The sequence below is a fragment of the Gouania willdenowi genome, chromosome 10, assembly GCF_900634775.1.
Source record: "Gouania willdenowi chromosome 10, fGouWil2.1, whole genome shotgun sequence".
NCBI lineage: Eukaryota > Metazoa > Chordata > Actinopteri > Blenniiformes > Gobiesocidae > Gouania > Gouania willdenowi.
This window is the reverse complement of record NC_041053.1, coordinates 13,683,205-13,711,070: the sequence shown is the minus strand read 5'-3', so window position 1 is coordinate 13,711,070 and position 27,866 is coordinate 13,683,205. Positions and strand designations below refer to the sequence as shown.

General features: G+C 38.2%; 1 protein-coding gene across 4 annotated transcripts in view; it reads right to left on the bottom strand.

The window, feature by feature from the left end:
- The window catches only part of jakmip1 (janus kinase and microtubule interacting protein 1), a 46,328-nt gene extending 28,601 nt beyond the window's left edge, over window positions 1-17,727 (bottom strand). For 2 of the 4 annotated variants that reach the window (XM_028458870.1, XM_028458873.1), the window contains exons 1-2: window positions 17,306-17,727; window positions 1,618-1,962 (exon numbers count right to left, since the gene is read on the bottom strand). In XM_028458870.1, the coding sequence (XP_028314671.1) occupies window positions 1,618-1,773 (156 nt within the window). In that variant the 5' untranslated portion in view covers window positions 1,774-1,962; window positions 17,306-17,727. Of the gene's footprint in view, window positions 1-1,617; window positions 1,963-5,704; window positions 6,077-17,305 lie in introns of those variants that run through there. The other 2 variants (XM_028458872.1, XM_028458871.1) reach the window with 2 other exon arrangements.
- Between the last annotated feature and the right edge of the window lie 10,139 nt (window positions 17,728-27,866).

The window sequence follows — 27,866 nt, the reverse complement described above, 5'->3', positions numbered from 1 at the left end:
TAACAAACTGTTAAAAAATATCTAGAACCTAGGTTCCCAAAGTGGGGACCCCCTATGGCAATTCCCAAATTGCCATAGGGGGTACGTGAATGAAAATTAAAAACAATAACATTGGAAACTAGAATATATATAGAGCAGTTAATGTTAATGCTAGGTTAATGCTATTGCTAGGCTAATGTTAATACTAGGTGAATGTTAATGCTCGGATAATGCTAATGCTAGGTTAATGCTAATGCTAGGTTAATGCTAATGCTAGGCTAATGCTAACACTAGGTTGAAGCTAACGCTAGGTCAATGTTAATTCTAGGTTAATGCTAATGCATGGCTAATTCTATTGCTATGTTAATGTTATTGCTAGGTTATTGTTATTGCTCAGTTAATGCTAGGTTAATATGAATACTAGGCTAATGATATTACTAAGCTAATGATAATGCTGTGTTAAAGCTAACACTAGGTCAATATTAACGCTAGGTTAATGCTAGGTTATTGTTATTAATAGGTTCATGCTAAGTTAATGCTAATGCTAGGTTAAAGCTAACGCTAGTTCAATGTTAATTCTAGATTAATGCTAAAGCTAGGCTAATTCTATTGCTATTGTAGCGTTTGCGGCCCGACAACTAGGGCAACTCCTTCCCCCACAACTTCCCATCAATCCCCCCCAAAGTCCTGCAGGGTCGCTACACTATGTTAATGCTAGGTTAATGTTATTGCTAGGTCATTTCTATTGCCAGATTAATGCTAGGTTAATGCGAATGCTAGGCTAATGCTATTGCTATTGCTAGGCTAATGTTAAATCTAGATTAATGCTATTGCTGTGCTAATGTAAAGGTTGAGGCTAGGTTAATGCTATTGCTAGGTTATTTCTATTGCTAGGCTGATGCCAATAATGCTAATGCAGTACGACGCGGGCCAGCACCTGCATCCTCGCTTGCATTTTCTTCAGGAAATGCAAATATTCTAGTTATCCTGATTATATATTATAATCATATATGTATATTACATTACAATATTATGTGTTTTAAGTGTGCAGGAGTAGGGGGTACATGGATTCAGGTTAAATGTCACAAGGGGTACAGGACTGTGAAAAGTTTGGGAAACACTGATCTAGAACAATAAAAAATTATGTGTCTTATTCCGTGTATTAATTCCAGCAAGTTCTTTTTTAATAATACATTTCATTTATTCAGAAATTTACTTTGATCTCCGGACATGTTTCGCATTTACACTTTGTCCAAATTTTTTTTAAATATTGCCTTTTTTGTGGAAAAACTGTAATGGAATCACAGCTAGAGACAGATGTTCAAAGAATATTTGAATGAGTTAAGTAAATGGTTAAATAAATTAATGAATTTTTACATTTAAAAACATAATCATTACAGTTGTATTTTTCCCAACTATTCCTATTTTTAATTAAAATGTTCAAATTCCTCTCAAATGTAATATTTGGGATTTTTAGTAGTCATTGACATGTGATGAGTGGGGCCTGAGTCTCTCTCACTCTCTTGGTTCGTTCATCTAGAAATGTTGGCTTGTTTCATTAATTATATTTGTTGTGAGATGATTTTGTTGTATTTGACGCTATATACAGTAAATAATTGAACTCCTCCTCTTCCTCACCTTTCCACGCTCCTGCTGCAGTTCGATCTGAGCGTCCATCAGTTTGGTCCTGAGCTCCTCATTGGTGCTCTGCACTGGTTCAGCCATGGCCTCTGATTTGTCAGGCTTCCTTCCCTTTTTGGTGGGTTGGGCCGATGGGGGCGTGGTCGATGACATAGCACTCGAGCCGTCCAATAAGGACGGGCATAGAGTGCCGGCAGTGTTGAAGTATGAGGGCAAGTCAGTCACTTTTCCTTCTCCTCTCGGCGACGCCCTCCATCACTACCATCATCATCACCATCATCATCATCGTCATCAGCATCATCACCGCCCTGCAGAGGCTACATAGCTGCTTACTGCCAGTTTCTGTTGAGAGGATAAAAAATAATGAGTTTGTGTTAAAAATTGATTAACAACTGATTACATTAACACTGCACAATACTCGAGGCCAGAGATGGACAAATGATCATTATTTAGAATAATAACCAATCTGAGCATTAACAGAAAAGAACAAAGGGCTTGTTTGTCTTTACAGTAAATGTTCTGTCAATTTTTCTGTATATCAATCAATCAATCTTTTTATTTAGACTCAGGTCCATCCAAAAAACAAACAAAAACAAAAAAAATTAACATACGATATTTAAAAAAGACCAGTGTTTCCACATAGCAGACTGGTATCTTACAGCACTGAGGACAGGGTTAATCAACATCATCACAATGGCATTACAAGAAGTTTAAATCGACATAAACTTGAACATCAATCGTCTCAAAAGAGCATGAAAAGTGATGACTTGTACTTTACAAAAGAGTTCACTTGCACTATTCCATCTTGGTTTACCAAAAAAGATACGCAGACAATCATTATACGCAACCTGAAGTTTGCAGATGCTGGCTTTCTTAAATTTAATCCATAAGGGCGCAGTATAAAAAGGGGTACAGTAAGCCCTGAAGAGACCCACTTTCACCCTCTCAACAAATTTGCCTGCATATATAAAATACGACGCTGTCTATTCAAATCTTCACCATCTGTCATATCATCAGTGATGATGTGTCCCAGATACTGAGTTTGAGAGCAAGCAGGAAGCACTTGTCCTGACAGGTAAAAGGGTGGGAAAGTGAGGTCCTTATCCCCTTCTTTTACTCTGCAAATGATAACAGAACTCTTCTTAGCGTTATAATTAGGGATGTAACAATTAATTGTAAGGCAGTTAAAAATCGATTCATAGGTATCACGGTTCATATCGATTCTCCGAAAATTTAATCGCAGTACTTTTTAAACAGCAGAAGGCGCTATATATTTGTCCTTCTCTTGTCCAGAAATATAGGCGGCGGGCGGAATCTGCTACTACTTTCTTTCTGGCCGCCTTCTACTCTTAAACATGTTCATAAATTATTCCTTACCCCTTTAGCACCGAAAGAATATCTGTAATATTACGCAAATATCTGTAAATTACTGCTAGCGCATAGCATCTCTTCTTCACTGCAAGAATTTCTGCATGCCAACCGACTACTGGGTTACCAGCGCCCTCTGCTGGTTCAAATAAATATCAGATGTAAATACAGTAAAATTACTGTTTTTTTGTTTTTTTTAAAAGTCCAATTGTTAAGGCACAAAATACATTTTCAGTTTCACTTTTAAAAAGAAAAGGAACTCTTATGCAGTTTTGCATTGTTTACTATAGAACCAGAATTTTAATTAATAGGCTTCTTCTTCATTTGTTTTATTCCTTTATTTATTTCATTCAAGATTTATTTTTAGTTAAATTGCATTGTTTTGAATAGTTTATCAAGGGATTCTTTTGACAATGAAAAATAAAAGGAAAATAGTACAATATTTTCAAGAAAAATAAAGGAATATTTTCAGTCATCAAATTTGACACCATAATTAGAACATATGTTGAGAAGCTCTTGAAACCCAGCACTGCTATAATTACAATTATACAGTTCAATCTCATTCCAGCTCAAATGAGATTAAACTGTGTAATTTGTGGCCCCTAAACTGAGTTTCTTAACCCTTACTAGAAGCTTGTAAATGTTGTCTATAGTAATCCCAAACTTTTTCTCCAGTGCACCATGGAAGTGTTTCATTAAAGTGCTCTTAATAGAGCCAGGCTTACGGTTTAAACCTGGTTTAGCCAAGCTGTCCGTGACCATGCTTGATTTTACCATTCCATCAAACTCTTCTCAGCTTGGAGCTCCCCAGCTCAGCCAATCAGCTGACAGTGTTTAGATTAAACGAAAGTCTTCATAAGACCCACAAGATCGATCACAGATTTAATGATTAAAGATGTGAAAGCTTTTACTGATTAACAGCCAATAAAAACCAATGCCGAGACCAACAGGATGTGACATCATCTGTTACTGAGCAGTGAAAATAAAGGACAAACACATTTTAAAAGTAGTGAAGGGTTAAAGTTGGTGTTATTTTTTATTATTTTATTATAACAGAAAACAACTGAAGTTCGTGATCACACACTGATCCAGTGAGTTTTTTTTTTAACACCTGACAGCGTTTAATAAATTAAAGACGATAATGTAACTCACAATTAAATAATCTGTAATTTATGAGACTTGTGAGTGTTTGATGAATAGTTTGTTGAACTCAGCACTAAACATTAAATTTAAATGAACAGAGGGAGCAGCTCAGTGGTGCTGTATGCGCCGTTGGAGGTCACATGGAGACTGTGATCATCTAATTAAAAATTATGGTACACATTAAAAACATAATAAGGCAATGATTCTATCGTAATTTGTATCATTTTAAAATCAAAATAAAAAAATTACCATGATATTCTGTTAAATTTCCTTTTACAATACCGTGTTAAAGCAATATTTAAAAAAAAAAAAAAGTACAGCAGAAGTCTTTTTGATTCCTTTTTCCTTTTGTAGATCTTTATTGAGTGTTTTAAAGCATCACTAAATGACTTATTCAATAATGATGACGTGGTTTCATGAGAGTGCGTCTGCAGCTTAAGCCAAGCCTGCTGCTTAAACCTGGTCGGGAGCAGCTTTGACCCACGGACTGTGTTACTATGGTAACCAAGGTGTTTTCTTGTTGATGAAACCACTGTTCCAGTTAGAACCCGGCTTAACAGAGCCAGACTCTCAGGTTAAACCTGGACTTAACCCTGAGCTGGCTTTGATCAAATACCCCTCTGTTAGAGCCTGATATGTAACAACAACCCACAATGTAACAAATCCCAATTGTTATTAAAAAAATGTAATAAAACCTGAAATGTTACAACTGAACAATAATGTAACAAAATGCTGAGCACAAAACTTAAAAAGTTTTTGTGGGGCAGGAAAAACATTTTTCCCTAATAGTGTAATAATTTTATTACATCATAGAGTGAGTCAATGATGGATGGATTGAAGGGCTTATTGCTTCAATGTAGAGTGGAGTATCATACACATATATGTATATATATTAGGGGTGGGACTTTAACGCGTTAATTGCGATTAATTAATGGCAAACAAATAACGCGTTACAAAATTGTAATGCATTTCATCACAGTTTGCTTCATAAACATCGCAGAACTGTTTGTCATTGCACGTTCTTTCCGGTACGCCGCTTACACTGATGCACACGTGATGTCAGAGCTCGGCTAAAGGCTACCAAAATGGAGGACTCGGAAAAAAGCGCGCTGATAACGCCAATGGAAGGACTTTTTTATTTCAAGAAACAACCTGACGGTAGCCTTGATAAAAGCATGGTTCTGTGCAAACTGACCAAAAAACAGTCTGCATACCACCGAAACAATTCAACCCTCCGGTACCATCTCAATGCCCAGCATGTCGGAGCGAGCACAGAAACCACAGAAACCACTGGAGCTACTAGCGCTAACAGCTCTGGTATGAGTACAAAAAAGAGGCGTTTGCAGCCCAAACTCGACCAAATGACTGGCTTCAGGACCAAAATTAGAATATGTATAAATTAATTACAAAGCCTACTATTGCAACAACACATCATCAGTAGGGTAAAACTAACCAGTCTCTAATCCCAACTCACGTTCCCTATTAGTGGGTGAACTATCCAATATATATATACATATATATACACAAAGCCTTTTAGAGAACCTTGACAATTTTGGTAAGTTTTTTGTCTTACCTTCATATATATGAGTCTTCCTCACTGTCACGTTGACTGAGCTGAAGGTGTACACTCCTCCTGTAATCTCTATGTGGAGTAAAATGTAACCCAGTAACATTAGCTTCCAGTCTTTCTGCTGACTATTACATAAATAATGCAGTGACGAGGGAGCCAAAGCAGATCCAAATCTATTTTACAGCACTACATTAGACAACATCCATCTAGATATGGTTACCAAGGCAACCCTTGCCCTCTATAACTCACTTCCTCTCAAAGCAAAGAATGATGGGAGCGATGCTTCTCGTGGAGGATACTAACAGAATAGTGTACGCACAGGAATCCGCAGGACGCTGCTATCTCGTTCCATCTTTCAAGCTTGCCTGAGCGACAGAAATGCTGGAGGGAAAAGAACGAAGCTTGGAATCCTTCCACACACACATAGACAACCTCTGAGTGAGAGTCAGTGAGGATGGGAGGAGCACAGTGGACGATGACGTCAGGAAATGGAAATAAAAGAAGTGGAAAGAAATCTCTCTCCATTCACAGAGAGAGATAGAGAGAGCCATCATTAACACACTCAGACATTCATCCTCACAGCCTTAAAGTCAACAATTAGTGACAGATACAGCCGGCACTCATTCACTCTGCCACTAAAGGAACTCTATCAGCAGCAAATGTAGACATGAACTAATGATATACTGACTTCTAACTGGGGCGACCGTGGCTCGTGGTAGTGGGTCGTCTTCTGATCGAGAGGTTGGGGGTTCGATCCCAGTACCTGACTATGTGTCGAAGTGTCCTTGGGCAAGACACTGAACCCTAAGTTGCTCCCAGTGGTCGACTAGCGCCCTGCATGGCAGTCCTGTCCCACTGGTGTGTGAATGTGAGAGTGATTGGGTGAATGAGCTGTTATGTAAAGCGCTTTGAGACTGCTTCAGTGTGGGGATAAAGCGCTATATAAAATCAAGTCCATTTACCATTAATTGGGATCACATTTTTATAAAACTACATTGTCAGTGATTCTGTGCTCCTAAAGTGACGAGAAGTTTAACATGAGAGAACAACAAACTGAGGTTTTCCTACTTTTCACCCATCACCATTGTTTCTGTTTTGAGGTAAAACTAATTTCCCGTAGGCCAAATTAGCCTATCAGAGCTTCTGATCTGGTCAGCAAATAAAATTACAGGGAAAGCATCGATCTTCATAACACCTTTTTAATAAGATTCATATGTTTGACGTAGTTGTTTTGTTGTTTTTTTTTTGGATGTGCATTGCCATGAATCTGACGATACAATAAGATTCACAATTTGCATGTTACGATTAGGGATAGACCGATATGGGTTTTTTAGGGCCGATGTCGATACGGACAGCTGATTTTCTTGAGCCAATATTTGGAGCCAATACTACTTTTGCTCCCTCAATTTACATCATACAATTTACACAAATATGTGAACAAATGGTACGGGTCAATTTTTAAAAAAGGAACAATTATTGAAATTAACAAAGGTGATGTAGAACGACACCAAGTAAAAAACATCTAACCAAAACTAAAAACAGGTGATGTAGAACAAGAACAAGTAAAAATATTTCTGCTCTCTGTAAATAATGCGGATTGACGAACGCAGCAGCCCGCATAGGCCGATGCCGATACACATAAAAAAACGCAAAAATCGTCCGATGTATTGGTCTATCACTAGCTACGATATGATATATCCCGATATGTGCCGATACTAAACAACACAATATATTGCGATATATCGCAATATATCGCAATATCAATTACACATTTCACCTTTACAAGTACAAAATGAAACACAATTTATTTCATTTTTTTTAAACTTGTGAGAGCAAGTAAATGGTAACTAACTTTAATTCAAGTACAAATATCAAAAACAAGTAGTATGTTTATCAAACTGTCAAATTACGTTTTTCAAAAAAGTTCAACTTTTGCTTCTACAACAGATTCTGATACTAAAAAGAAAAAGTAACACAATATATCTATAAAAGTTCCCTGTATGTTTTATGAAAATGAAGTACAAATTAACTTCCAGCTAAAATGCATAGAGGAGTGAGGTAATTTAACAAGGTCTGATGTGGTTCACTGACACACAGTGACCGGGAGGCCATTTTTGCCCCCTGAGCTAAAGTCGTATTGGACTTGTGATCAATGTAGTCTGAACAGGAAGCCAGTCCTTCACTGGATAAACACACAAACACAATACACTCCAATGAACCTAACAGACATGTTATGGACTGAGGAAGGAAACCAGCGTACTCAAGGAAACCGTGCACATGCATTAGAAACATGAAATACACAAAGATAGATCGTAGCATACATAGTCTGCACACTTTAAGATGGGGGGATGATACTCATTGTGCCAGCAGGAGGCCCAGGTTTGGCAAGAAAAGTATACTGAGTAAATACAATGGTTAAGTTAATTTAATATTTAATAATTCTGATGGGTGATTCCCTTTTAGGACAGCTACAACTTGGAAATGTTAAAACGTTGGATGTTGGGGCATCAATGTACATAGAGATGCTCTGTGCCTCATATTGGGATAAGGGTCAATGATGTGACATCTGAAGGTTTTTGTTCTACTGTATTTTTTTAGGTAAAAAAAAAAAAGGTGAAGTGTCATGAATCTCTAGAACCCACTGACCTGTCCTCCTACCAACAAAAACTAGCTTCCTTCATTTCCTGCCTGCAGTCCACTAAGAAGCCTTTTATCAGAACTAGATCTGTTTACGCCTTCAACTCCCTACACTCTCCTCCAACCACTCAGCCCTCCACTGCACTCGCTACACACGTTTACCTCCTTGTTCACTGAGGAGGTGGCTACTGGCTACCATCACCAACCAATCCTCTGAGCCTGACCAGCTCAGTCAGTCCTAGGGGTGTGTATTGCCTGGTATCTGGAGATACGATTTGTATCAGGATACATACAGTAGGCCACGATACAATACGATACGATATATCCCAATATTAAAGTATAAGGCGATTCTTGTGATTTCTTTTTAAATATATGACTTAAGAAACAACTAATCTGTTAAAATGTACACCTTCATGAGAACATTATATATGAAATATATTTTATTGGCATATTTTACACTCAAAACATTGGCTTTAACATACCATGTGCCAACAACTTAAAATAAAAAAATAACATACAATCTGCCTGTGGCTTTTAAACCAACTGTCACTTTAGTGCAACATGACTTTAATGCAACTTAACTGAGGTATATGCCTAGAACAACAAATCAATGCAGAAAGTTAGTATTTTCTTTTTAGATTTTTATAAAAAAACACAAGCTAGTCAACATGCCCAACTTTCAGAGCACTTCTTTGTGCACTTACAATGTCTTCTGCAGTGGAAAAGACTTTCCCGGTTAAATAAAGGTAAAAAAAATAAAAAAATCGATATGGATACATTTTGAATCCGAGAATCGCGCCACTTAATATCGCGATATATCACCGAATTGTTTTTTTCAACACACCTAGTCATTCCAGCAGAAACAACTACTGCTACTTTGCCCCTCTGAGCGAGGATGAGGTCTCTAGTAGAGCGGAGTAAAAAAAATGTATTTAATCGATCTTGAATCAATTTATTTTAAATTTTCCAAAATCGATTCATAGGTGCTGGAATCAATTTTTTTTTACCCTAACCCCAGTAGTCTCTCACTATAAGTTGGTGTTAGCAACGACTACAGCGCCTGTGCATTCAGTGCCAACATGGCGGATGCAGAGGAAGCTGTGCTGGCTAAGCCGCCCCAACTTAAGTCTGAAGTTTGGAACCATCTTTTTAATATCCAAGTAAAATTTTAAAGATCAATCAATCAATACCAAATTGAAATGGAATCATGATTAATAGATTCAAATCCTGATTAATCTAAATGGAATCATGATTAATCGATTCAAATCCTGATTAGAAAACTGGCCATGATTCCCAGCTCTCGTCTCTAGACTTCTCGGGAACTCCTGAATCTGTCATTTATTCTGTTTTTTAAAGTGTCAAATCATCATGTGGGACAAGTGTCAGGCAAAGTCTGACTCTTTCATGATTATTATTTAATTATTAAAAAAATATTCAATTTAGAAAAAAAATGTTAAAGGTGCAGTCTGCAACTCTTATAAAAGTGACAGCTGTACATGAAACTAGTATTATGTGTGAAAAAAAACAGAAAGCTCTTGAAATCCCTGTGTCATCACTTTAACTGTTGGCCCCACCTCTCCCATAAAACCTGACACCCGTCTTCTTGCAAACTGTAGTGCAACCACCGTGGTTGTGACTGTTGGGAGGAGACTCTGGGGGCAAAAAGTCCTCCACCTCAAATGACCTCTCAGTTGCATAAGTGTCCACACTGCCGGACTCGCTCATGTTTAGCTCGTTAGCTAGCAGTTGTGATGGATTTTGATTCTGTGTGTACGGGGACGGAGGGGTGGGGGCGGTTACTGAAAGTAGCTGGTCATGTCTTAATGCTACAGCAGTAACACCTATAATCAAGGCTTTTTTTTTTTTTTTTAATTTTCCTCCTAGTGGCAGCTCAGCAGAAAGCAGGGGTGTACATGTCAAGTGGTGCAACCACGAGTGAAGTTAAACTGATCTTTTTATAATGAACCCATACAAAGAACCGTTTTAGTCCTGATTGTTAGCCAACTACAATAATCCCAGACCCTTTATGTTGGATTATTGAGTCAACGCGACTGTAGTAGTGTATGAATGTGTGAGGTTGTCCACTGATTCTTAGCAGACGCCATCAACCATCCGACTGCCAGCACCATCCCATCAGCCACCCTCAGCTCCCACAAAGCACCTTGGAGCCACATGTTTTTAAAGATGGTGCTCAATCTAAATGTTTATAGTTCCCTGGAAAACCAAGAATGTTCAATGGGGAACTGGAACATTTAATGAGGCAATGAGAAGCTAACAAGCACCTGTAATGTTTACTGAAGGAAAACCAAACCAGTGCAGGACATCGATGTCAAACATCATCATACATTTCAAGCATAAACACCTTGTCCAGCTTCAATTCTGCTGGAAGAATTCAAAGACGACGAGTCAAGTCTTTGATGAGACTGACAGCATGTATTTCATGATACTCTCTTTAATCAACAAAGAGCTGATGCAAGGCCACACATGGAATAAGAAGTTTGTGTGAACTGAATAATTCATCAATGAAGGAGCACCTTCAAGACACATGGTTAAGAAAAGTGAAATCATCTTCATTATCATGTGAGTAATATAAACAGAGCTAGCCCGTAGCATAGGCAGTACAGGCAAATGCTAATGGTGTTGTTCATCCAGGGGGCGCCACAGAAGGAGGTGGTAGAAAGTCTATCCTTCTTATATCTTATCTAATAGTATTCTTACAGTAGCATGTACTATATGCTAATTAAAAAAAAAAATAAGGATGTATTAATTTGACTTCATTACATTGCAAAGTCTATCAAATAAAAGTATAAAACTTGTCACTTGTTTCCATGCCTCCGCTACATGGGATAACAACAACAACAGGCACAGAGGCACGGTTAGCTTAGCTGTCCACAGTAGTACACAAAAAAAGAGAGCAAAAGATCGCAATTTGTAATTCCTGTAATGTGAAAAAAAAGTCCTGGAGGAGCTGCAAACAAAACGCTACCTCATTCACCATTTAAGACACCATTTGAAGCTAGAAATCAAGCTAATGCTAAAGCTAGCGAGCAAAGAGCCTTTTATCTTGTAAACTGCTGCAGATTATTTTTAGATTTATTTTCGCTCTACAAGGAAACCTAAAACTCAGGACACTTCATTGGTCGTTTAAGATGTTTTTTTAGTTTGTCTTGTAGATTATTATTTTATCATCTACGCCAAACCCTGTGATTTTCTTTATTTGTTAAACCAAAATACTCAAAGAACTGAAAACAGGTCTGCAGTGGAACATGATGGACAAGGTTAGTTTGTTTTTAAAATGTGAAAGTAAATAAAGTGACATAATTTACTATTTTGGACAGCAATAAACTTTTAATTTATGTTTGAGATAACTACCTGATGTGCAGTTAAAACAACAAGCTTGTATTGTTTCGTGGATATTGTTCAATGTTTTACAATAAAATAAGACAAAAATCTGAATTGGCAGGTCAGGCTTTTGAAAAAATCGGTGATCGGCCAGAAAATTGCAATCGGCGCATCCCTAAAATATATATATAATTTTATTTACTATTTTTTAAATTCAACTCAAGGACATATTCACACGTACTGAAAACTCAGATCATACAGAATGTGGCCTCAAAACATTTAAAATTTCCCTATTAGAAGATCTCTGCCTAAGAATATTCATTATTTTGCACCATATTCGTTTTATTGACTTGATTTAATAATCACGGACAGGATTCCCACCCAAAAGGACTTCTAGAAAAAATGGGATGTTTACAGGCAGTGGGGCCGTGTGACATCATTAGTCACGTGACTTCAAGATGGTGGAACACAGGCTCTTAAACTGTAGTCGAATTTTTAAAAGTTAATAAAACAAATATGGAGCAGAACAACATGTTTTGTTCGGCATAGAGCTACATTTGAAAGGTTTTAGGCCACATTTTGTCAAAAACAGTGGAGGATCCCTTTTAATTCCTCTAGCAATTCATTGATCAAACAAAACTACAATATAAATGTTTAATCAATCTTCAATTGTTGCGTTATTAGAAGGATGTTGTTTAGTTTAGAGGTTCAAACTCTGTACCTACAATCTATGCCTCAGTAACACACACACACGCACACACACACACACACACAGACACAGACACACGCACACACGCACAGACGCACAGACGCACAGACGCACACACCAGGCTGATACATGTCTTTCCAGTGTTTAAGAGGTTGTTACACACTCATTGAAGTATGTCCTCACATCCTCAGTCACACATTAACTCATGAGCAACACAAAAGAAGAAGAAACATGAAACATGGAGTTTAAACAAAGACTTCTCGCTTCTCTGGCTGAGCTCAAAAATCAACATTGAGGGTGTGGCACGAATGATTAAGACTAGCTTTTGTTGGTAGTGCACATGATATGCAACACACACACACACATGCACACACACCAATAGACAAGAACTCTGTGCAGTCATCATGTATTAGCATCAGCAGTGTCGGTGCAGGTCTGTCCAGACAGCTTTTATACATCACCTTTACACACACACACACACACACACACACACACACACACACACACACACACACACACACACACACACACACACACACACACACACACACACACACACACACACACACACACACACACACACACACACACACACACACACACACACACACACACACACACTTGAAACAGTGTTGAGAAGCTGCTGAGGGACTGCTAGCCCTCACAGTACTACAACACATAACCTACAAACAACGCCTGCACACTGACTACAAGTATACTGACCTCAATGACCAGCCAACCTAAAAAAGATAAACAAGCTGAGTCTATCCGGCTCCACATGCACTGGAAACTTCTAGTCTTCTAGTCATATTGCTTGAATATGAATGTGTGGAAAAGCATGTGTGACACTGAGGGCATTGTTTCATTCTCCGCATGTGCAGCAATGCATATACTTTGATGAGTGTGATGAGCATGTGGTTAAAATAAAGTTGTGTTTTTGGGGTTTGGATGAAGTACAAAGGGAGATGATGGGGATTATTGGATAGTGGCCTTTTTGCTGCTTTGGTAACAATTCAGACATTAAATGATGAATGAAATGGTAATAAATGTCATATTAACGTACTACTCCTACGTCAAAATGAGTATGTAGCACGCTCACATTAGATAGTATGAAAAGATTGAGTACGCGAGAAATACCAAATGTATACCATATAGGAACATTTTTAAAGTATGCACGGTGGGCACACTAGTCATACTCAACCGCCCCATGATGCATTGCGAGCGTAATGTAAAACGGCCTGGGACCAACTTCAAGCTAAAGCTCAAACGTCCACCTTTTCAAAATAAAAGCATCTCTTCTTGTCTTCGATTAGTTTCTTCAAGGGATCCTCCACTGTTTTTACAAATGTGCCCTAAAACCTATGAAATATTCTTAATAGAAGATCTATGCCTGACAAAACGCATTATTTTGCACCATATTCGTTTTATTAACTAACTTATTAGCTAAAAATGGGACTACTTTACCGTTTGAGAGCCCGTGTGCCGCAATGTTGAAATGACGTCATTGATGACGCCAATCGCCCCTTTTAGTCCATTGAGTTCTATAGGAGGTGAAGCATTCGGGATCATTTAGCAACTTTTTCAGTCAAAATAACAACTCATGCTGCTTTGGAAAAATCAGTAAAAGTTAAAAAAGTTGACGTAAACCTCTTTTGTTTACTGAAATTTGATAAACAAAATCCGAGAGCCAAAACAATCTGTGACCACAGGGGGCGACAGTTCTAACTCTGCTGTTTCGTAGATGCGATGAAGAAGAGGAAAAGAGCTCCTTGCATTTGTAAACACAGGCAACCAGGATTAATGCTGACCCAAGTGGAATCTGTATGCTGCAAAGAACTGGCGTTCTTGTCAGAAATGGTTGAAGGTATGGTTTAATGGTTTAAGTCGGGATTTTTTACTCTTCTTCTCTTCTTCATGCTGTCTTCATGTTGTAATTCACGCTATATAAATAAAGTTGAATTAAATTGAAATGAACTGAAGTTTTGTCAGTAGCACAATAAACGGTTTCTGAAGATCTCCGAAATGTTGAAATGAAATGTGTTTCCACAAGGTTTATGGCTCAAAAGAGCACATGTTGATATTCTACTGGGACACATTGTCACTTAAAATCTTTTCAGAACTTTCAAAGGTGGAGAAACAACAGAGATATTTAACCTCGGTGTGCTTCAGGTTTTTGTCGTTGTAGGTTCCAAATGCATCTTGGTGAACTTGGAAGTATACTTCAGTGGGAACGCTCATCATCCTAATAGTATATAATAGTATATACTCATTATGCCATTTTGACCACAGCCTATGTTTTATGAAAATAAAGTGCCATCAACTTCCAGCTAAAATGCATTGAGGAGTGAGGTAGTTTTACAAGGTCTGATGGTGCGTTCACTGACACATAGTGATCAGCGTTTACGTGCTATGTATATGTCAGCATAATTAAATGTTTTTTTTTCGTTAAAAAACCTGATTAAAAAAATCGATCTGGACATTTCTGGGATCAATGTGATAATCGCGCTGTAAAAAAAAAAAAAATGGCAATATATCACCGAATCGATTTTTTCTTACATCCTTAGATTGTATGAAGTACAAAGGGAGTGTATAAGGATGAGCCTATAGTAGGGTGACCATACATCCGATTTTAGCCATACATGTGCTCTTTTCACGTCTTGTCCAGGAATTTTATAAATAGATGAAAATGTCCAGGTTTCCCAGGCTTCCTGAACGCATCTCAGAGAACAAGCTCATTTAAAAGACCGTAACTCTGCTAATATTTGCTTTATCTGAGAACCAGTTCCTGAAAGCTAAATAGTTGCTCTTTACAGCCAGCATGGTTCATTACTGTAACTTTACTCACACGTGATGGAATCATTGAAGATGAAAGAGACCAAATACCAGTGAATTTAACCATAAAAAGGTCAGCTGTATAAACCCTCCTGGATAATAAAACCTCCATGAAGGTTCAGAGAAACCTATCCTATATAGGAAGTTAAGGTCACATGTATTTATTGAAGTGAATATTTAATTATTATTTAATGTTCTGTAAGACTTGAGGATTTTTTGTTACAATTTTAGTTTCTCGTAGAAGATGTTTGTCATTGATAGAGAGATTTTAAGAAGGTTTATTTGAGACTTTTCAAGGACAAAGTTGTAATCATAATAAAGGTGACTGACTTGAGTCACCACTGATTTAAGACTGTTTTTAAATCTTTGTTATAAAGAGAGAAATTGATTTTTAAACCTTATGGACAATAACAACTTATTTATCTGCACTATTGTATTTTGGCGTTACAAGGTTGATTTGAGAAAACGCTGCACTGCTGGGTTTGGTCCAAGTGACCTCTTTTTTGGAAATCACAATATGGTCACCCTAGCCCAGTGGTTCTCACACTTTTTTTTGGTTCAAGTACCCCCTTTCTCCTATTTCTGAATCCAAGGACACCCTTTGTCCGTCTACAACATTTAGCTTAGAAAATTATTTAAACTAGAGTTGTCCCGATCCGATATTGATATCGGTCCGATATCAGCCAGAAAACGAATATCGGATTTTATCGGACTGCATCTAAAATCACCGATATAAGCGTTCCACTCCAGCACTTCTATCCATGAGTGACTGTGGTTCACACTCCAACAAAGTAACATACTGTTGCTGACTATTGTTCTCTGCTTGAGTAATATCACTACAAGATAAGTAATAAAAGTATGTATGATTTGTGCTGATATCGTATCGGATCAATATCAGTATCGGCCGATACGCAAGTCTGCAATATCGGTATCATATCGGAAGTGAAAAAGTTGTATTGGGACATTCCTAATTTAAACAACTATAGAGGCTCTATAATAGAGCATATTGATGGAATGAATGAGTGATAACACACATTTTAAAGAATTTCATTTTGTAAATAAGGGAAAGAAACACTACTTAGTTCAGTGGTTCCCAAACTATTTTGGATCATGACCCCATTTTGATAAAGAGTTTCTGGTGACCCCAAAGACATTTCTTTTTGAAACTAGTTTTTGATGATCATGTTTGAGCTTTACTGCATTTTAGTAAAAAAAAAAATTATAAAAAAAATTAAAAATCTATTTTAATTCTTCAGAAATTTCAAGCGATCCCATATGGGGTCCCAACCCCAAGGTTAAAAAACACTGATTTAGTGGCTCCTGAATAGATTTATTTCTATCATTTTTATCATTTCCGGTCATATTATGCCTGGGGTGGGACCAAGACTGACACTTTATTTGTAAATCTCTCTCTCTCTCTCTCTCTCTCTCTCTCTCTCTCTCTCTCTCTCTAGTACCCCCTGTAGTGCCATCGCGTAACCCTAGAGGTACACATACCCCCATTTGAGAAACCCTGCCCTAGCCTATAGTGGTAGCTTGTCACTGTTGCAGGAGCAGATTCAGGAATGAGATGATGAATGAATTAGAAACAAATGAAGTTAAAGTGAGCAGACTGGAATACACTTGGGGTGAAGTGTGAGGGATGTGAAGACTGAATATGAGTCAAGTTAAAGTCTATATTTGATTGCTGAAAAAACATTCAATAATCAGTGACTCTATGCTTGTAAATATGCCTCAGACCACAAAAAAAAAAAACAGCAGACAGCAGACATGGCCTTAAATGGCTTTTAAACGATGAGTTAAATATTCTAATGATCTGTCAGAGATAACAGGCCATGGTTGTGCTGCTCCAACCACACCCAGGGCTGCTGCCTGCCTGCCTGCCTGCCTGCCTGGAGCTGCTGCAGCATCCTCTCAGCTCTGTGCATGGCGGAGCATGCAGCGTTTATACCGGATGATGATGATGATGTGTTCCACACCTCAGCAGAAGCAGAAGGGCCTCTTTAGTGCACAGACTGTTGAATGGTGCACGCTCGGCCCGCTGTCACTCACTGAAAATCATAGAAAAATCCAGACAAACTCACCTGGAATGAAGGCACAGCGTTGAGAAAGTGCTCCTCTGATCTCTGATGTCTTTTCACATCTGTGAGAGTCTGTGCGTCGAAGCGCGTGCACCTCCTCCCCACCACCGGTGCGTAAAGCTGCACCAAGCCCCTCCTTTGGTAACTTTACCCCGCAGAGCCTTTACTACCATGGGCCGGTGCAGGGCGTTCAGAGCACCGACATGTCTATCACCCTGTGTCTAACAGACCTGAACGCTCCTCTTCCTCCTCTCACAGTGCACGGTGACTTTTTTTTAACTCTCCCCACGCCCACGCGCCCACTCGCGCGCTACGTCATCCGCGTCCATGCCTTGTAGCCACACGACGGAGGAGGAAAAGGGGTTAAAATAAATAAATAAATGAATGACAGGCCGCTCGTGCTCGTGCGAGCGTGGGAAAGGAGACGCCGGGTAAGGGGAGGGAGGGAGGGAAGGGGGCGGGGCCATCGCGTGATAGAAGCGCGACATCCACCGAACGACTGCGTGTGCAAGGATGACACCGCGCACCGGTTACACGTGAACACGCACCGCACGCATGCCTAGCAGAGGATGCTGCGTGCGCGCATGTTCTGACAACGCAAATAATGAGAGTGTGTGAGTCTGCCCCAGGTACACCTAACACACATCTATACATAAACATTAGGAGCAATACATAGGGTTTAATTATTATTTTTAATGTGCATCTATGAAACTAACCTCCTGAAGGGTCTCTGTCATTAAAGTACATTTTAAATCTAATTAGTCGTTGCTATTGGATTATGTTCCCCTTTTCTCTTTTTGTGAGTAGCCTTTCACTTGAATATGTTATAGAACAGTGTTTTAATTTTTTTTTTTTTTTTAGCCAAAGTACATCTTTTCATTGAAATAAATCCCAAGGCACACCACCAACAGAAAATATAAATAAGTATATAAACAATCTTTGTAGCCTATATTAATAATATACAGTCATTATTATAAAAAAGTCTCTTAAATACAAATATATATACATGTATACATGTCAAAGAGGGATGAAAGTTAAAAAAAAAAAAAAACATTAAATATGATTAGAACTACAATTGAACTTTATTTTGTTAAATAGTTTTGTTTTATATAATGCATTTTTAAGATTATATACTTGTATATTATATTTATAATATAATATATTATTATTATTATTATTATTATTATTATTATTATTATTATTATTCATAATAAATAAATACATAAACAATTTTATAATTCAATTTTGTTCTGTATTGTTAAACGTTAAGAATGTCAGATTTGATCCAAACGCTGTTATGGAGGGAAGTGATGTTCAAGAATGAAATTAATCTAGTTTATTAACATAGTGCACAGTGGTTGAATAAGTTTGTATGAACTACGGCGGAAAGTCTCCGCCCCAAATAGCATGTACAACATTCCTAAGAATTCAGTCAAGTGACCCGATTCCACAGAGTAAAAAAATGGGTCCCCCCTGGCTCCCTGTGCCACATACAGAGTAATGGGCCCCATTTATTTATTGGTATGTGTCAATGATCTGGTCCCACCAACTGTTGCAATATTTGACTCACAAATGAATGAGAAACCAACTAAAAAAGGGGGGTGGGCTTCCATGCCTCTAATTGTAATCTACATTGAATTACCTCTGAAACGATATATCACATGACTATGTTCCCATAAATTTGGAAATTACCAGAAGTGGGGTGTGGGCCCCCGGGCCCCATTTAAAAAAAAAGGTCTCCGAGCGTGTCATCATATTCATTCATAGAGTATTCATACCAAACTGCATTCCAATCTAATGAGAACTAATGGAGGAGTAGTCATTTGAAAAATGGTGCCCCCTGCCGCTCCCGTGACACGTACGGGGTAATGGGTCTCATTTATTTATACTGTAGGCATGTGGTCATGATTTGGTATCACCAACAGTCGTAATATTTGACTCGCAAATAAATGAGAAATTGACGAAGAAGAAGAAGAAGAAGAAGAAGAAGAACAAGAAGAACAAGAAGAACAAGAACAAGTGAGTGGCGTTTTGAGTCTGATACCCTGTTATAAACCGTTGAGTATTTTTTTTTTTTTTACATGTGTGCACACAAATCCATTTTGGGTTTCATTAAAGAATTGGAGTTTTGCAAACACACCTGATTGGCTGATGAATCTCTCAATAACTTTTATCAGCCAATGGTGATGTTCGTTGACCCGCGTCAATTCACCGCACAGATTTCTCTCACAAATACACAGAGGTTTCACAGCATAGAAGCAGTTTGTAAATGCACATTCAGCAATTCCCATTATTAGTGGATTTATATTACAAGTGTGCCTCAAAATAATATTTGTGAAGTAGAGCGTGTGCATTTCAGAATTTAAATTACAATTTTGCACAAAATATATATTTGCGAAACAGATCGTGTGCATTTGTGAATCTGAAATACAACTGCGAAACAAAGCATGTGTATTTGTGGGAAAACCCTGCAAAAGTTCATTCATTATGATACTGTTCTGATTCCATAAATTCAACTCTGATAAAGAGATTCCCACACTTTAAATATAATTTGTGACAATGCAGAGTCATGCTCTACCCCTCAATAATATTATGTGAAACAGCAAATCAATACGAACCATTAAAACTAACCAACAACAATATTAGTTATTCTTTAGTGAACATCAGAGTTACCGTGTAGTGTGCAGTAAGAGGCCATCTGTTAAAGTTGAGTTTTGCATTGTTAATGTTGGGTTTTGGTTTGATTTTCTGCTCAGAATGTTTAATTGTGTTTCATATATTATCTTTACTCTGGAGAGTTGCTTCAGCTTTATGAAAATGTTCATTAAAATCCTTAATAAGTCACATATTGTGTAATGTGTTCACATATTTTAACATGAATTGCCTTCCTGCCAACAAACAATCAAATGTTGCAACGCAAAGCTGAAAAAATACATCATGAGATTTTCTTTCTTTGGACCCTGCTAATCTGCTTTAATCAGCATGTCGGCATTTACTATTGGTTATGTCTTCATAAACCTGCATGTGAGTAAGTACCACTTAGGCTACTGTATTTGTTTAGGTTGTGGTTAAAAACCAGTGAGAAAGCTTTTGACAGCTCAATTGTTGTTGTCAAAGGAAGGAAAGTTAACTTCCCCACTTCACATTCCTCTACCAGTCATCAGCATGTTGTTTCAGCTGCTTTCCAGAGCACAAAGGTAAAATTTTGGCTAAACATGTGAGTCAGGTCAACTCAAGCTTGATTTGCAAATAGCTTATGGGTTACTTGTCTTGAATGTGTTTTGCTCTATTTGATTATTCAAACCTTTTAGAGGTACTGAGCTAATATTGTAGTTGCTTAAATGGGAAAAGTAAAGTGTGTTTCCACTGCCTAGACTTTCTCTGAGAACTGACAGCTTTCCCTGGAACTGTGTTTCATTTGCCTGAACCACTAGTTTTAATTTTGTCCTGTGGCTACGTTCTACCAAGTCTCTCGGCCCCCTACCTAAATTTAGGGAGGATGATAAAGCAAAAAAAGTCAGTCCTAAAACCTTGCCACGAAAAACGTAACCCTAAATCTACATCAGGACTTAACCCAGGATTTAAAACCTAACTGGACTTGAAATTTGCTCTCGGTAGCAGGAAATAACTTCCATTTGAAATACATGAGTTTTAAATTTGTTCAAAACTGCACGAAACAATAGAAGTTTCAACATCCTCTATGAGATTGTGTTGCTACTTTTGTCAAAGTCCTGCATGTTTCTCCTGCATCCGTTACTTACATTTTGGAAGATCGTGGGAATTCAAAACAGTGGAAATTAACATAAGTTGGTCACAGGGAAAATATCGTTCCCGGGAACTCAAATCCAGTGGCATTTTGTTGGAAAGTGGCGATGGCTGACACGGTAATTTGGTGTCACAGCATTTGTTGGCTTAAATGGTTCAATACATCATTGGCAGTGGTGCAGATGAGGAGACGCAACCAAAACAACCGATGCACACCAGTTCAAATGAACAGTTTCAGAGCAGAGTTTAGACTAAGCCATCTAAACAGTTAATATCACAGTATCAACTACCTGCAAAGACATGAAAGAGAGATGCATATCACAGGAGCTTGGTGTGCTGGAGGAGGACCCAGATGCCGAAAGAGACCAAGACTATCTTACAAAATAGGCAGTAGCTATCCGTAAGGCCGTATCAATATACCGACATTCTATTCGTATGCAGCGCCCCTATTTGGCCAACTTAGGTCACGTGATACTAAGTCTAAACCTTAACCTAAACCTAACCCTAATCTTAACCCTAACCCTAATTCTAAAAATTGTTGCGATATTAGGTTATAATTTAACCCTAACCCTGAACCTAATCCTAACCCTAACCTAAGACGCTGTGTACGTGTACTTTGGTAACTGTACCGGGGGTTGGCTGTATGGCAACTGTACAAATAGACACTCTTCAAAAAACCAGTTCATGATTTCATGCAAAAAATTAATTTTTAAAGTAACACAGCCAGGCCAAGTTCTGGAAGCCAGGCGCTCAGCGGGCTGGACAGGACCTGCTCTCTACCAGGGATGGTTCTGGCACCGGAAATTTGGTTTGAGGGCCAGCACAGGTGGTTATGTGGGAAGCGTGGTTCGGGGAGTCGGCATGGGTGGTGTCAGAGCTCAGAAGGTTGCTCCTAGCTTGCTTCATGCTCGAGGAAAACTAGGCTGGGAGCCAATTTGCACTGGGGAACTTGGCTAGATGTTGCCAAAACAGGGGAGATAGCCTGGAAACTGGCAGAAGTCTAAGAGGTAGTTTGGAAACTAGCGGGAACTAAAGAGCTAGCCTTGGATCTCAACGGAGCTAGGGAACTAGCCTGAGAGCTAGTGGGCAGGGCGCTAGAGAGCTTGTCTGGGAGCTAGTAGTCACTAGAGTAGGACTCATTGCTTGAAGGGTCGAGCCGCTGAAGACTGGCGTTGGAGGGTGGCTAGCAAGGAATGATGGGGTTGGGCTGTGTTCGTGAACCAGAACTATTATTTTTTTTTTTTTTTTTGGTTCTGGGGTCCTCCTTTGGCTTGTTGAGTGCCCAGGTAAGGGCCACAGGCAGTAACTCCCTCAGGTGGAGCCTTTCCTGAACTCAGCTCAAGGAGAATCAAGTTCTGCCAAAAAGACAGGATGTCCAAATGTTCCCTCTCTGCTGAGTCCAAGGTTGGCTGTTCTGTGATGAGTGGATGTGGTGGATGACCCAGATGCAGAGAGAGAAAGAGGCAGCAGGCAGGCATAACATGCTTACTACTAGAGCACTCGGAGAGCGCAGACCCCCGCCAAGTACAGCACGAGTACTGGGCGGGACATACACATAATGCACTTCCCTACCACTACTACATTACCCATAAGCTACCACGCTTAAAGGAGCAGGCTCAGGCTCAGGCACAGCTCCTATTTTCCTATTGTTTGGTATTTTCTCATTTTTGGTAATCCAGAACATCACCAAAATGTAATCACCTGTTCCTTGTCTCATTATCGACATTTTCTGAAAATTTCATTCAAATCTGTTCATAACCTTTCAAGTTATCTTGCTAATAAACAAACAGACAGACAGACAAACGCAGGATAAAACATTACCTTCCACTCTGCACTTCGTGCTTGGCAAAGGTAATTAGTCCGTGATTTATTAAGATTGCCCCAAAAAACCGAAGTTCACAATATACGGACATGCACAGGGAAAAACTGGAGTTAGGGAGACACCATGGGCAGCGAGCAGGAGCAAATAGACACAAAAGGACAATAAAACAGAAATAGTTCAGTGTCCAAACTCTCAGATAATTGGCGAGGGAGGCTTGATTGGGAACGAGCCACACCTGAGTGTCAAACATGTGGAAACTAATCACTCACAAGGTCAGAATTACATTTAATGTGGATGATACCAACTACGCGGAGAAGTCCGTGGTAGTAAAATCTGAGCTTTGCATTTAATTGGCCTGGACCCCTTGTATGTTTGAGCCTTTGATGTCACAGTTAGTATCAGTAGTACATCAGTATGCGATTTCGAACACAGCCACTGACATCACTGGGAGGTGGAGACACGAGCAGGAAGACCTTGGAACACAAAGTCACAATAGTTTAGGAAACCAAACACGAACTAAAGACAAGTTTACTGAGAAGGTATAACTAAAAGAGGACCATGAGAGCTATAAACGCCAAAAACAATACAGATCCCGACACAAATTTGATGATAACAATGATGAAAAATGTTTCTCATAGTTGAACAGTGGATGCATATCCTGCCCTATTTAAGTTTACTGAGAAAATCTACATGTTTACTTGTTCCATAAGTCCAGACTAAAGGCTTTATTCCTCATAATAAATGGTTAATATTTTAACTCTATTATCATAAAAAAGTAGAGAGAAAAGTCTACACCTCCCTTGTGTTTTGTGTCTTCATCAACAATAAAAAACCTTCAGTTAAAAGATTAAAGAGTTGAATTCCAATGCGTTTTTAACCAAGCCAAAAATATGACTCATCAAATCACAACAGTAGACAAAATTGTCTAAGCGGGTGTGACCTAGTTTCTGTAGGTTACATTATTTACACACAGCTGCCTGCCCTGCCTCCATGTCTGCCATTCATGAGTGAGCGACACCACACACGTCGTCCCTATGTGACTGCAACATATGCAGCTCATTGCTGCAGGGCAGAGCACACAACAGGAAGTGGAAGTAGCACAAGGCAAACAGTCAGAAACGACGTCCAATTGTGTCACAACTCTCCTTCCTGTGTGATCTCAGAGTGTTTAGGGTTTTATGTTTGCATGCAAAGTAAGGAGAGTTTGCCACACATTTTTGTGTTTATAGAGAATTCATTGAGGATCAGTAGCATACAGACAGTGTCAGTGATGTTCCTTTCCCCCCTGTTTGTTTGGTTCACACATGTTAGGCCAGTAGTTCTCAAACTTTTCAGCCAATGACCCCCAAAATAAAGGTAACAGAGACCCCCAGTGTACCTGAAGGTGGTTGAACACAGACATGAACATTCTAGAATAGTCATGTGGAGACAGGTCCATCTCTAAGGGGGAATAAAAAGAAAGATTTTTGGGGACCATCCATAAAGTCAGCAAAATGATGGTCTGTGATAAACACATTTATTTATTTATCTTAATAATATCCACTGTTATCCAGGAAGTTTATTATTAGTATATAAATTAATCTTAATGATGTATGTCCTTGTTTTAATCATAAATAAAATGAGTTAAAAGGGACAAATATAGTGGATTAAGGTTGTGAAATGGGGTTTTAAAAACCAGAGTTGGTTAAAAGTTGCAAATTAGAGTGGCCAAAGACGGACAGAAAAAGTGGTAAAGGGTTCATAGTGTCAATGTTGGAACAATTAGCATGAATTTATTACTTTAAACTGGCAAATAATGGGCATGACAAATCGTAAATGTAGGTAAATTGGCTAAAATAAGCATAAAATATGGTAAAAAAAGTTTAAAAACTACAACAATGGTTCAACATAAGCAACATGCTTAAAGTGGTGGAAGGGTTTATAAGCACTGAAAATGTATTGAAAGTTGTGTAGTTATTGAAATTTGATGGAGAAGTGGAAGGAATGTTAGTAATTTAGCAAAAGCATATAAAAAGGAGCAAAAACATGGCAAGAAAAAGTGATGAAAATAGGTACAAATATGGCAAGTTTGGTGTAGTTGGAGAAAAAGGGTAAAAATAAGCAAAAATGGGCTCAAATTGTTCAAAAAATATTCTTAGTTTCTTGAAGGCATCTTGCGACCCCCTCCCAGTGTCTTGCGATTCCAAATGGGGTCCTGACGCCGAGGTTGAGAACCCCTGGTTTAGACCACATGGTATTTTATCTGATAGAACAACAGCTGTGCAGTTCATAGAAGCAAAAGAAACACAAACAGAAACTTTTCCTTTTTGACGTCACGATGACCTTGTGATTAAACCTCATGGCGTCTCAGCCTTTGATAATACAACATGAGACAATGATATTCAAAGTCAGCTCATTATATTTGTGATTATGAAAGAGTACAATTGATGGATGTTATCACTGTTTCACAGAAAAGCCACATACAGTATGTCTCGCCTTTATATTATTCGACCAGCTTCTTTTTCCTTCACCCTGTAAGGGAGAACATGCACTCACTGATATTATGAACTTAGCATAATCACCTCAGTTTCCCTGCATATCCACTAGAGCTTACATTAATAAGCTCAACATATTCATGACAGCTGGAGGTTTGAAGTCCCGGAGCTTTTAATAAGATATTCAAGATCAACCAATGGGTCACATGTCAAATAAAGCTAGAGATCCACTTATTCCAATGAGCACACAGTTCTATGTTAAAAAGACAGACTGCAGTAATGCACACTGACCTATTTTACACAATATAAACTCACATCTGGAGTGTTGGTGGTGACGTCACACCTTTATATGAAGGTAATTAGGATTTCAGGGCATGAGTCACCAGTGGAGTCACTAAAAGTTCTGAGCCTAATGTTCCATGGCTGAAATGTTCCCTTCATTATGAGTCAACTGTTTTCAACATTTGTTCAGACATTTTTCAAAACAATGTAAGCACTGTATGACTGGGAATTTTAGGGCATTTTGATTAAGTGCATTTATATAGGATAAACTTTAGGTGGCTCTCAGACTACACATCACTAGGAAAAACTAGTGTTGTGCTCAAGGCCGTATCCGAGACCCAGACTGTGTTGGAAATGTCACACTCCATACTATACACTACAAACTCAATGAGTATATACTGTCTATTACATACTATTAGTATGATTAGGATGATGAACGTTCCCACTGAAGTTTACTTCCAAGTTTCCCAAGACGCATTTGGAACCCACAATGACAAAAACCTGAATCACACTGAGGCTAAATATCTCTATTGATTCTCCACTTTTGAAAGTACATTTGAAGTGAGAAAATGACCAATATGATGCCAATGCATCCTCACTAATTAATGAAGTTAATTTAAAATTAATCCCAATTGTTGAGCCATTAATAAATAACTCAATAAAAGTTCTTCTTGTGATAGCTTTGTGTTAGCATCTCTTATGATAATGGGTCGGTTTTGACACATGGCTTAAATCATCTGTAAAATACAGAAGAAAAAAAATCATCTAATTTGTTTTTAATTTCTTGGTTACCTGTTAATCTTCCTTATCCATGGAAATATTGGATTGATATTTTTGGTGTGGGGGTCTGAGCCTTTTTTGTGTCAGTATACCCCTCGATTTATTTTTTTTAAATTGTGAAAAGATCCTCAAGAGAACTGACAGGTAAAGTTGATATGAAACATTTTTTAATAATTCTTCACTACGTAGGCATATGTGTAAGCCGTATAACTATGACACGGTTCCCTAGTTTTGCATTTATATACATTGTAAATGACAGTTTTTATAGAATGTTCAATGCCAATTACAATTACAAAGTAAATGTTCTGAACTCAATTACATTTTAATTACAATTACAATGGCAACAGATTTTTTTTCTTTCCAATTACGATTACAATTATAATTCCGGCATAATTGTAATTAATGACCAATTACGCGATTACAATTGTAATTGACCCCAACCCTGACCATCACCTCCACCCAGAGAAGAAAACATGAATTTACTCATTGTATATTTAGAAACTAATTCCATTTTCTATCAAACAGCTGAGAAACACAGCCTAACACATCATTAATATTCTCTTCAATCCTAAATGACTGATTCTGAGGAGAAATGAAGTTGAACTATAGAGACTGGGCCTGTTTAGATTATAAATATCACCAACAAGTTAACCAGGATAAATCAGTAAATGGTTTCCATATTCAAAAGACTTAAACCGACACACTGATTATTACAAACGCACGTCTCTTAAGCTGCTTTGCCTAACCAGTTACTGGTCTGTGTGTGTGTGTGTGTGAGCCATTAGAAAACACAGATTTCCTAATGTGGATTTAAGGTGTGCATATAAAAGCCTCAAACCAGTACACAAAGCCTCACTTATCCTCTCAAATGGATTGTGTTAATCTAATAATTAAGATCTACTTTACATAACTGCTTCCATGCCACTGCAGTTAAGTAATTACATTCCAAATGTTCTTTTTATTCCCCCATGGCGAGTTATTTATGCTCATACCCAGACTTCAATTAACTCTCAATCACTTTGTCCTGCGGTCTCATGGTATATTTAATTAAAGTCTGGAGTTTTTCCTTTTGACTGATTGACCTTCATCTGAACTTGTTTATCTTTTATCTGCCTGTTTAATGGCTCCTTTTGTGAGTTTCCAGAATTTTCAAAACAAAGGCCGCCCCTGTGAGTATAATAGCTAAAACAGCTCTAAATCCAAACTAAAAACTACATAAGTGGACTACTATCACAAGTTTTTGTTGTTCATAAATCTAACTGAAGCTTTTCTGCACGTTTTGCATTATTTACTCTATCGTAGCAGTTGTTTAATTGACAAGCAATCAAAGGTAGGGCTAGTTTCATTCTCTCACTGGACACAACAACACCAAATTATTTCTCTACCTGCCTTTGAAAAAGCTGATGCTACACATGTAATTCTTTATTCTCACATTATGGAA